The sequence below is a fragment of the Gopherus flavomarginatus genome, chromosome 6 (assembly GCF_025201925.1).
Source record: "Gopherus flavomarginatus isolate rGopFla2 chromosome 6, rGopFla2.mat.asm, whole genome shotgun sequence".
NCBI lineage: Eukaryota > Metazoa > Chordata > Testudines > Testudinidae > Gopherus > Gopherus flavomarginatus.
The window spans coordinates 63,849,582-63,862,086 of NC_066622.1; the positions used below are offsets into that span (position 1 = coordinate 63,849,582).

At 46.5% G+C, this 12,505-nt stretch overlaps 1 protein-coding gene across 3 annotated transcripts in view; it reads left to right on the forward strand.

Moving 5' to 3' along the window:
• FANCD2 (FA complementation group D2) overlaps nt 1-12,505 on the forward strand; it is a 158,656-nt gene that overhangs the window by 23,335 nt on the left and 122,816 nt on the right. For all 3 annotated transcript variants that reach the window (XM_050959975.1, XM_050959976.1, XM_050959977.1), the window contains exons 10-13: nt 2-106; nt 2,436-2,536; nt 3,161-3,269; nt 4,875-4,910. In XM_050959975.1, coding sequence (XP_050815932.1) covers nt 2-106; nt 2,436-2,536; nt 3,161-3,269; nt 4,875-4,910 — 351 coding nt within the window. The remainder of the gene's footprint in view (nt 1; nt 107-2,435; nt 2,537-3,160; nt 3,270-4,874; nt 4,911-12,505) is intronic.

Here is a 12,505-nt window from a genome sequence, read left to right on the forward strand (position 1 = left end):
GGTGCGGCAGTCTGCTATGATCATTGTGCCTGCTGTAAAATTGGAAGATTTGCCTGTAGTAATCAAATTCATTCTACATAACATCAAAGCTGTGGATGCAGTAGAGGTACTGTATTTACTCTGTTACAGAGAGAAGATGTACAAATGAATATTCTTTAGGAACCCAGGAATGGCCATGCTGGTATAAACCTATGGGCAACGTAGTCCAGTGTCTAGCCTGGCAGAGATCAATGCCTGATTTTTCAGTAGAAGGTGAAATACTCTAATAATACTCCACATTACTAATTACCAAACCCCATAAGAAATTTATTCCTGCCCCCTATTGTTGATTCACTTATGCCCTGAAGCATGAGGATTAAGAGCTCCTCCTGTGCTCTCGGTATTTTTCAAGCCCCTTTGTTATCATCATTTGTTTTTTAAAATATATTTTACAGAAAGTGACAGGAATTTTCTTTAAAGGGCCTTTCCATGAAATTCTTGTGTGGTGGACTTATCATCCTGCGCCCCTCTTTGTGTCTCTCTTGCTGCAAGTCCTTGAAATTTCCCTGGTCCAGCTCCAGCTAGGCTGACTGCAAAAGTCTTTTCAAAATAAAATTATCTCAAACACAAAACCTTGATAGCAATAGTCCTTCCTCCCAGTGTTGTTTTTGTTTTTCCATCCCTCTTCCACAGCCTTGGGAAGGGACTGTGAATCACCCCTTTCCCTCCTGGGGCTGATGGTCCCTGGCAAACAGTTCCTCTTTATTTTCCCCTTTCACTGTGAGAACAGGGAACTTTTAGTGCTATCTCCCCCTTTCCCCCCAGTCCCCAGTGGTTTTTGTCTCGATTGGTTAGATGATTGATCGGGAGTGGAGCCTTGCCCCACCCTACACTGAAAGGCTGTTGGCTCTTGGCCCTTAAAGAAACAGTCATCTCTTCTCCCTTGGGCCATTTCCCCCATGTCTGCCCCTGCTGTCCCCAGGATCATCATTTGGCTGAGACTGTTTAGAAGGGGTAACTTGAACCCTATTCCCTTTCACTCGCCCAATTCCTCTTTTCCTCAAGGAGCAGTGTGGGGAGGTTGTCACTCCCAGGGTGCAGTCTGGGAGCTGCTGGAACTGCTGTGCCCCCTGACAATTCAGTTGGGATGGCCTATCTCACACTGCTCTGCTGGTGACTCAGCTAGCCTCTCCAGGCCCTGTTACACCCAACACAACAGCAGATGGCACCACACACCCAACTGAGTTACCTGGGTGCTTTACCTAAGCCACTCATGGACAAACATGGGGCAACAGCCAACTTCCCAGTTCCCCAGCCTTGCACCCCTACCGGAGTATAAACCCAGAATTATACCGTCTTGCTCTGCACAGGATCTGTACCATGCAAGCTCATTAATTAACTCGCTCTTCTCACAATGTGGGAAAGATATTCAACAGCTTTTGTTTACCAAGTGGAGATTTTCCCATATACTTCACTGAAATTGCACTGGTTAAGATAAAAGATAAAACAAAGGTATTAACTACAGAAAGATAGATTTTAAGTGATTATAAGTGATAGCAAACAGACCAAAGCAGACTACCTAGCAAATAAACAAAAATGCAAGCTAAGCCTAATATATTAGATAGATGGGGTTTGAATTAGCAACTTCTCACCCTGACTGATGATACAAGCAGATTCTTAGGGCACAAGCTGCATCTGCCTTGCAGCTTGGGTTCTCCTCCCCTGTTCCAAATCTTTTGTCTTCCAGAGTTTCTTTCAGGAGTTGAGTTGTGTGGGAGTGAAGACAAACCATGATGTCACTCCCCACCTTTATATATTCTCTCCATATGGCAGGAACCCTTTATTTCAAGCTAAATTCCCAGACCAGTTTGTGGAAAAATACAGGAATTTAGTGTCATGTGATCTAGTCACATGACCTTGCATGCCTTGCTGAGCCATAGCAGCCATTATTCATAGGCTGTCTGAAGCACTCCTAGGAAGGCTCACCAGGTGGGGGATAAGCTTCTTCTAAGGCCTATTATTTCTCTTAATGGCCCATTACCTTGAATAGGCCCTAGACTGGAAGCATCTTGCCTAGTGAGTGTAACCCAGGTGTAACCACATGTGAAATACAGATACATAGTCAATATTGATAACTCCAGATACAAAAATTATACATGGATACAAATAGGATAATCATATTCAACAAATTATAGCTTTTCCAAAGAACACCTCACATGACACATCTTGTAAAAAATGCATCATATAATTATATCATAATCATACCACTATGATGAATATGGGGTGCAGTGTCACAATCAGTTTACCTCGTTACGGTCTGTAATATTTTCTCTGGGGATTCTACAGAATTGTCTTTATTTTTCTTCCACCTTTCTCTATCCCTCAAATCTATCTATTGATTTGTAAAAATGCTCTAACAAATTTGCTTATCTGTTATAAATGACTGTGCTCTGCAGGTGATTTCTGCCCTTCGCAAGAACTTGGATCTGTCGTCATGTATTTTACCTCTGCAGATGCTGTCTTCTCAGAGCAAGCTCAAAAGCCAGCCACAAACGAGGTATTTGCATTGTATGCATGATTCTACTTGGTTTCTGCATGGGAAAGATGGGACAAAAGGACTTTAATTCTAATTTCTGAGACTTCTCAGTTTGGTTTAGTTACATACACTAGCATCATTTGCCCATTGTGCTGTCTCTGTTGGCATCCTCAGTGCTTCAGACAGTGTCCCTTCCAGCCAGCATCACTGCAACCACATCCCTGTGTCTGCTGCCATATCCTGTCTAGATGGCACCCTCCACTGTCCCACTGCAGTGTCTCTTCCAGCCAGCACCACACCCTGGCAGCTGTGCTGGCACATCCATTCTGGCTTGTGCTACTGTGATTTCATCTCCCATCACCCTGACTGGCATTTGCACCCAGGAATAGCACCACTGCCACCTCATCCCTGTCCCTCTGCCACCACATGATCCCTGGCTGGTGCTGCTGCTGCACACATCTCTTCCTACCTGCCCTGCCTTTATTGTGATTCCAGCCAGCATTGCTTTCACTCCATCCCTACTGTCGTCTCCCTTCTAGCAGGTGCTGCTGCAGCTGCTCCTCTTAGCGCTGAGTTGACTGGTACCTTTTATGACAAGATTCACATAACAGATGAGCAATTCTGTTCCTCTCTGGTTGTTTGCAGTTCCTCCACAAGCCAAGTGAGCAGCAGCCAGAACTGTGTCAAGCTCCTTTTTGATGTGATAAAGTTGGCTGTGAGATTTCAGAAAGGCATTTCTGAAGCTTGGATTAAGGTCAGATTGTGCTCTCCAGGGTTTCTCTGGTTTAGAACATTAACTGTAGATTTCCCCACTTGCAATTGTAGTGTCACAAAACTATCTAGTGTTACACTTTTATCCCTGAAAGTACTGATACTAACCTTTTTCTGTGGTATTGATGCTTTGCACTTTTCAGCTGTAAATCTCAAAGTGCTCTCAAGACTGTGGGTAAGCAGTACAAGCCTTGTTCTACAATGTGAGGACCTGAGGCACTGGTGAAGCCCAAGAGTGTGTTTTAAAATGAGCACTTTTTTGTAAATTTGTGCTTTAGCTTATCTGGGCCTCAGTCACGTCATATGTGAAGTGGGGGTAATGATATTGCTATTCTTCATAAGGATTAGCTTGGTAATTGATGTTTGTAATGCACTATTGAAATGTCCAGCAGGGACTGATCCTGCAGAGGGGGCAAAATTCCATTTGTAATGATGGGCTGGGGTATAAACCATGAGGCTGGAATTGGTTTCTTGTTCCCAATTCTTTGTTTATTTAGGAATTCAATTCCTTTTTCAAAGGCTGAAGTTGTTTAAGAGTATCCTCAGTCAAACTGTAAATTTGCACATTTATTCATGTGGGAGGATGTAGGAGTGGAGGGAAAGAGCAGATCTTAAAAGAATAACTGGATGAAGTCAGACATCCTGTGATGTAAGGTGTTCAGATGCAAGTGGAGATGTTACTCAGGATCTGTGCAAGAATGAGGGAAAAACTGAGGAATCATAGAAGAAATTTGAGGAAAATATACTGTGCTGCGAGTTCGCATGCCTTCTTTCCCTTCCCTGTGCCTAGAATACTTCCTGCCAGCTGCATCCAGCCATACCAGAGTGTTAGACACACTTTGAGAAAGTGAGGAATGCTCATCCTATCTTGCAGTTTGAATTTTCTGTTTATCTGGCAGTTTCTTTTCCCCAAAATAGTGTGCCCACCCATCTGAGCCACCCGCACTGGATCAAATTTTACATGGTGTGGTGGCTAGAATTTTTTTGTATTTTTTTTAAGGGAAATGTTCTGTTCCTCAATGAAGACATTATTCTTACTCTGGAAAAATTTCATATGAGAAGGTGGAGGAGGAGGAGCTAGCTTTTAATGAGAGCTCTAGGAACTGCCTCCAGACTCTGCAGTATTTAATGCAATCCAGTATCCTGGATTAATGGGTTTGCAGAGAAGAGAAACTGACAGGTGCAATATTTCTTTTGCTATCTGCCTGGCCAGTCTGGTCATTTCCATTGTGTAGGATGTGTGCGTTTTGAAGTCCGTTATTACTTTACACTAGTCATAGAATCCTAGGACTGAAAGGCACCTCGAGGTCATCTAGTTCAGTCCCCTGCACTCATGGCAGGACTAGGTATTATCTAGACCACCCCCAACAGGTGTTGTCTAACCTGCTCTTAAAAATCTCCAATGATGGAGATTCCACAACCTTCCTAGGCAGTTTATTCCAGTGCTTAACCACTTTGATAGTTAGGAAGACTTTCCTAATGTCCAACCTAAACCTCCCTTTCTGCAGTTTAAGCCCATTGCTTCTTGTCCTATCTTCAGAGGTTAAGAACAATATTGTAACTGTTTGTTTATTTCTTTCCTCCTTAGGCTATTGAGAACACTGTCTCTGTGTCTGACCATAAGGTAATGCCTCTTTTGACTCTTCCTGTGCTGTAGCTGTTATGTGTTATGAGCTTCTGTCTTGGACACACACTAGCAAGGGCACTTGCTTTGTTCACAGCCACAGGATTGGAGGTTTTGCTATGGAGATCAGGAACTGCCAGTGATCAAGAGATCTTGTGGGTCTCCATGCATTTGTTCTCTCCATGGTTTTAACTGGGTTTACTCTGAATTTTATTTACACCTGAACATTCTTAATAACATGCATCCAGCCCAGTCTGAAAGTCATGTGAGAGACGGTTCCTCTTAATCCACCTCTCTCCTCGACCTGTGGTACTAGAGTTTGACCAGTCAGTTAAGTGACTTATTGAACCCCAAACTTTCTCTGTAGAGCTGATGAAAAATGGATGGTTCTTTTTAGTCTTTATTTTCTTTAGTGTTCTGCAGCCCAGCATCTCCCCCAATTCTGGACATCTCAGTTGCTCTCGTCTCTCTGCAGTGCACAGATGTGGATGAGCATTTTGGCGCCACACACTCTGGTCAACCCCCCCTCCCCCACCTCCATGTTCCTATTTGCTGCCGGTTCTCTGCCTCTGTGGCAGCAGACAGTGGCTGTTCCTTTTGCTCCCGGCCTTGCTCCTTCTATTTTAACTTTTTTGCCTTGGTTGTTTGGGCAGTGGGGAGCAGGGTTCTCCGTCCCTGAGCCTCTGCTGCAAACCCACCCTGCTGGCTCCTCTGCTCCTTACAGGCACGGCCAAGCAGCCAAGAGAGCACTGAGTCAAATCCAAGCAGTGCTCAATTTGTGAGGCAGTCTTCCCAGGCTTGGCAGACAATGAATTGCACACAGCCTTCAGTCCCTAATTTCGTTAGGTCCTGGGGCTATGAGTCGGAGAGGCAAGTGGGGTCCCTATCTATCAATGTTCCCTCTAATTTTTTCCATCCATATGCAGAATGAATTTTGTTACGTGCACCAAATGATCGAGGTAATGTGTGGATGTGCGCCACCAGTAAGTAGAAACAAAAAACCTAGACATAATAAATATTTTTTTAAAATTACCATAGGAATAATTACTTCAGCCAGGAAAGGTTAGGGATATTAGAACTCATTTACTCAAAGAATTAAATGTAAGTGTAAGAGGGAAATAAAAATTATGAAATGCATAGACCAGTCAAAAAACACAAATAACAGCCCTTTGAAAAAATAAAATTAGAGAATATATGTGCATTGCAGGAAGTATCAAGAAGTAACAGCAACAATAATACAAATATGTGTTGGCAGGCGACTGTGAAAGACTCTGTGTGTGTGTGTGACAGACAGACAGACAGACAGGCACACAGTGTCTGTGTGTGAGAGAGACATGCATTGCCCCTTTAAGAACATTGCCCTTTGACAGAGCAGCAGCCACCAGCAAGTTCCCTCCATCCCACTCATGAACTCTGTCACCCCCACACCCTCGCAGAGATGGGGTAGAGGGGCGGGGGGGAACACCCTGACATCAGCCCTTCCCCCCCCACCCCCCCGCACTGCATAGCAAGCAAGAGGCTCCTGGGAGCAGCTCCAAGGTAGAGGGCAGGCAGGAGCAGCGCGGCAGTGGCAAGAGGGGCACCTGAAGTATGCATCCCTTGATAGACTGCTGGGTGGCCGCACAGCTTAGAGGGAACTTAGGTCCCTATCCACTAATGCAGCTGTGACTTCAATGGGGGGAAAATGGACCAGGAACCCCAGTGCAGAATAGGGAGAGGCTCCAGAAGCAAGGAGAACCCTGACCACTTGACTAAGAGGATAAGTCCAAGGGGCCTATTGCAGAACTAAGAGGGGAGGATTGCAAGGCCACAATTGTCCTCTGCCTCCCTGTAAATTGTAAAGTAGGTCCTGAGCACGCTGGGGAAAGAAGCAGGGCCTCTAATCAGCCCCCTCCCTCCCGATCTGTCCAGGTGGGCCCTGACTAGTTCCCCCTCCTAGGTTCAAAGCCAGACCTCTCAAGAGGGTTCCAGGCCCTAGGGAAGACAAGTCATAGGTGGCCTCCCCAAAGCCGCAGTAGAGCTTCTATACTCCCAAAGTTAAAAAAAAAAATAAAAAAATCTGAAAGGGGAAAGAAAATGCACGCAAAATCCAGAAGGTCTGAGTCCTCAGACTCCTCCCCCTGCAGAAGGCGAGCTGTCTGGCTCTGACGCCAAACAGGCCAGGGGAAAAGGTTAGCAAAGGCTTTTTCCCCTGGAGAAATGTCAAGCTATGTGCAGCAAGATTATCTGCAAGATTCAAACACAACCTCAGTAGGCTCCTGAGAGTGAGCCTCAGAGTCAATTTCTTCCCTCAAAACCCTCCCCAGTGGCGGTGATACTTCTTCATTCCTCCTTCCAGGAGGTGAGTAGGGTGAGTGGAGTAAGCCAAGTAAGGGCCAGCATGTTAACTAGAGCGATGTCAGGCTCCATAAACCAAAGGGCTTCCAGAACCAAAGGGCTCCATTGCTGAGATACCAAAGGCTGACATTGCTGTTGCATCCCTCCCCAGGGATACGATTAGCCCCTCAGAAGGGGAGTTCTATCCTCCGGACTTCACAGATAGGAAGATGGAGGCCATTCTCAAACAAGACTTTGAAGCCTCCTCTGTCACCTACCAAGTGTCCCTGGGAGCAGCTGCCTGCTTTGCAAGAGCATCTTTCCTGGTTGCGAGATCACAAAGCCCTTAAGGAGAGAGATCACCCTGACTTTGGCTCCAGTTTAAATGACTGTCTGTCTAACAACAGTTTTGCTAGTGGGGCTGGTTTTGTCCAGTGTCTAAATTAATGATCTGGAGGATGGCGTGGATTGCCCCCTCAGCAAGTTTTCAGATGACACTAAACTGGGAGGAATGATAGATACATTGGCGGGTAGGGATAGGATACAGGGGACCAAAGATTGGGCCAAAAGAAATCTGATAAGGTTCAACAAGGACAAGTGCAAAGTCCTGCACTTAGGATGGAAGAATCCTATGCACTACTACAGACTAGGGACCGAGTGGCTAGGCAGCAGTTCTGCCCTAGGGGTTACAGTGGACGGGAAGCTGGATATGAGTCAACAGTGTGCCCTTGTTGCCAAGAAGGCTAACAGCATTTTGGGCTGTATAAGTAGGAGCATTGCCAGCAGATCGAGGGATGTGATCGTTGGGAGATGGGATAGCTCAGTGGTTTGAGCATTGGTCTGCTAAACCCAGGGTTGTAAGTTCAATCCTTGATGAGGCAATTTGGGGCAAAAATCTGTCTGGGGATTGGTCCTGCTTTGAGCAGGGGGTTGGACTAGATGACCTCCTGAGGTCCCTTCCACCCTGATAGTCTATGATTCTATGAATAGTGATTGTAGCTGACACTGCAGTGGATGCAATGAGATTCTCAGCCTGAGCCATGGCTTCCAGCTAAGCTGCCAGACACCACCTATGACTCTGACCCTGGAAGGTGGGTACTTACTCTAAGCAGGTCCTATGGTCATCCAAGTTTTGGGGCTCTGTCCTTTTTGCAGAAAAGCCAGCTAAAGTGGTCTCAGACAATGCAACAAAATCCAAACAGTCTCTCCTTCCCCACTAAATTCTCTCTATAGAATGTAGTCTGATCTTCAGACAGAGATGCTCCTTTCGCTACTTGTCCTCACAGAGGTACCTGCGAAGGGACAATCGGTTCCCCAAGGGAAGACAGTAGGGTCAAAGTCCAGGGGGAAAGTCCAGAGGGACCTCAGCTCCCCTAAAATCTAATTTATGACAAAGATCATGTAGGCATCCGCCCAGGAGAGAAGCGAGGGGACAGAATTTCCCATTTTTCTAGAGAAATAGTTTTCTTCAACCACAGAGAAGTTAATCAGGGCAATAGTGAGCCAGGGATATTCTCTCGAACTGTGGGCTCCACTCCATCCATTTTTCATCCAGTCACCAGGTTTCAATGACTCTGTAAAACACGCTCTGGATCAAATTGAAATATCTAGTTTTCTGAATATTGGCGTGATAGACTGTTCCCTCTGAAAAAGGTCTGCCGGGTTGTACTCCATCTTCTTCATCGTGGAGAAGCACATGGTGGGTATCAGCGCCATTCTCAACCTCAAAAGGCTGAACAAGTGGATGAAGAAAACAGTGTTTCTGATGGAGACCCTGGCCTGTATGGTGTCTTCCTTGTCCAGAGGGACTTCTTGACTTCAGTACCTCTTGCAGACACACATCTCCATAGCCCCATCCGATTGTGCCACTGCAGACTTCTGAGGTTCGTCTACAGCAGGAAACATTATGAGTACTGAATGCTCCTGGTTGGCCTGTCTTTGGCCACCAGGGTTTTACAGAGATGGTGGTAATAGTCAGACTCAGGTTGCAGAGAACTCACCTGTACCATATTCTTGACAACATCCCAGTTAGAACTCCAGCAATGCAAAGGACCACATCTTAGATGTTGATTCTCCTCCAGGTGCATGGCTTCATCATCAGTGCCAAGAAAAGTTCTCTGGTTCCATCCAACAGCATAACCACCTGGGAGCAGAAATAGACACCTTGATAGCAGAGGTCTACCCATCATTAGAAAGGTTTCAGGAAATCCAGAAATGTATTATCTTGCTTCAGAGATGCAGCAGGCCTACCAGAGCACTGTGCTGTGCTAGGATTCGTGGTCCTGTGCATATGGGTCACTCCATGGGCACAATCACTCATCAGATGTCTTCAAGCCTTCCTACGAAAGGTGTGGGACCATTCCCTGGAACATATGAAAGATCAAGTATGGGTTCCAACACAGATATTTAACTCCTTACACTGGTGGTCAGCCCATGATAATGCCTGCAAGGGCATGTCCATCTGCCTTTCAGATCCTTTAATCCTTGCAACCAAGGCCAACCTGGAGGTCTGGTGAGCTCACTTGGAGACCCAAAGAGCCCAGGGCCTCTGGAGCTAGGAGGAAGAGGCAAAACCGCATAAACCTCCTAGAGCTGAGAGCTGTCCAGCTAGCTCTGCAAAGGTTCCAGCTCACTCTAAGGGGAAACCATGTCCTGATTCAATCAGACAATATGACTACTTTTGCGTATTTAAACAACCAGTGGAGAACAAGGCGTCCAGCACTACATGTGGAAGCAATGGAAATAGTGAGGTAGATGTAACAGTTCTGCCTTTTCCTCAGGATGATCCACATCAAAGTGGACCTGAACCGCAAAAGGGCAGATGGTCTCACCAGGCGCAGGGTGAACAACTCCAAGTGATGCCTGAATCGGGACTCAGCATTCAGACGTTCTATGTCCCTTCAACTGACATTTGTGAATCGCACAAATGCAAAGAAGCCAAAATACTTCACAAGTGAGGCAAACCCCAGAGCCATGGGCACAGATGCCTGATCGCACAGTTGGACAAAGGGCCTACTTGACGTTTTTCTACCTTTTCTGCTACTGAGAAAGGTGGTTCAGAAAATAAAATGAGAGCAGATGACGGTAATTCTTATAACTCCTCATGGGACAGGGAAACCTTGGTTTTCAGCCTGATAGAGCTGAAACTGGAACTCCCGCTCCAGGTTCTGTGGAGACTGGACAGCCTTTCAAAGGTCCTGTTCTTCAGCCAGACCCAAAACAGCTTCAACTAACGGCCTAACCATTGAGAGGGAAGCACTAAAAGGTCTTGTTCTTCTTCGAGTGCTTGCTCATGTCCATTCCATATTAGGTGTGTGTGCTTGCAACATGCACCGGTGCCAAAAGTTTTTCCCTCAGCAGTATCTGTAGGGGACCGGCTCTGGCGCTCTCTGGGGTGGCGCCTGCATGGCGTGGTATAAGGAGCACTGCCAGCTCCCCCCACCCTTGCCAGAAACTCCAACAAAGGGAGGAAGGAGGGTGGGTATTGGAATGGACATGAGCAACACATCTCGAAGAACACCACTTACGGAAAAGTTAACTGTCTTTTCTTCTTCCAATTCTTGCTCATGTCCATTTCATATTAGGTGCCTCCAAAGCAATACCAACCGAGGTGGGTAGGAATTCATGGACATGTAGATTGCAACACAGCTCTGCCGAACCGAACTGGTACCAAGAGCACAATGTAAATCACAGAAATCCTGGAATTCCAGCCGTTCTGGACTTTCTCTAAGAAGACATAAACAGAGACCTTCAGCTGAGTATCATTTCATGTCAGGTGTCTGCTCTTAGTATTGTGCTATTTGTAGGATCGTTGGCCCCCTTGCAGACCATCCACAGGTAGCCAGATTCCTTCTAGCAGTCTGATTAGCCAGACTAGTAGTCTCAGGCCAGTCTTCCCTGCATGGGACCTAATGCTAGTTTGAGGGCCCTGCCAGCCATCCCTTTGAGCTTCTGACTCCAGTGTCGGCCTTTCCTTTATTCGTTAAGACTTGTTCTTAGTAGCTGTCATGTCTGCCAGGAGGGAATGTCGGAGCTGTAAGCCTTATCCATATGTGAGCCTTACTGAGTGTTCCGTGAGGTCAAGGTGGGGCTTGGGACACCAGCATCCTTTCTTGCTAAGGTAAATTCTTTCTTCCACACTTCCCAAGAGGCTGTGCTTCCTTTGTTCTGTCTAAAACCACAACATCCATGTGAATGAGTAGCCTCCTCCAGGAGGCCCCCTCTTTCCCTAAGGGCAGCTTAGCAATTGACCCTTCACCTCACCATATAAGCTTATCATGTAGTCCCTAACCATAGTTTATTAACACAACGAATTGCAAAAGTCCAGAAGGCAAAAGTCCTGAAACACAGTCCATATCGCTCCAGTCCATGTAGATTTTAAAACCCAGCTTTGCTCTTACTGGACTCCTGTCAGTCCTCCTCTGCCCGGACAGCCACCCTAGCTCTTACTTCTGGGGTTCAACCCTGCTCTTCCCAGCCTTTCTGCTGGGAGCATCCCTCACTCTCCCTGGACCTCTTATGACTCCTCCGAGGACCAGCTCTTTGGTGAGGAGATGTCAGCACTCCCCTTCTTTCCCTGCCTTCACTACCTCTGGCCCTTGACTCCAGCTCTCTGGCTTAGAGCCAGCAGGCATCTCCCTCTGCTCCTTCTGCCCTGTGTCCCTCTCTCTTTTGGCTTGGGGACACCAGCCAGCAACCCCCTCTTGCTGTTTTCCAGCCTTCAGCCCTTTCCCAGGAACCACCTTCCCTCTCTGGCAGCTCTAATCTTCTGCTCTTCCTGACTGAACCAGTCTGCCTTGCTTCCCCAGGTTTCTTTCTCGCCAGGCCTCTTATAGCCTCCAGGTGCTGCCCTCTTACTTGGCCCCATTGGGGGCTCCTGGACTGGAACAGGAGATCTGAGTTTGGTTTCATTTAATGGGCAAGCTGCTCTGTTATAATCCAACTGGGAAGACATGGCGCATCTTAGATATTGGAAGAGCTTTGAAAATCTCTCAAACATACAGAATCCACAAAATCGGGCTTTCTATCTGTGTCCTTCCACCCAAAATGCCAGGGACTCGGAGCTTCCAGTTCCTTCATTGATAGATGGATTAGACTATGTATTGTGGAAGCCTATAAATCATCAGTGGTTCCTGTCCCAGAAGGTATTAAGGTACGCTCCATGAGACCCTTAGCAACCTCATGGGTGGAACAAGCAAGTGGGTTCAGTTCAGAAATTTGCAAAGTGGTCTACAGCTAACATCTTCTTCTTTAAGCACTATGGTGTGGACCTTCTGTCT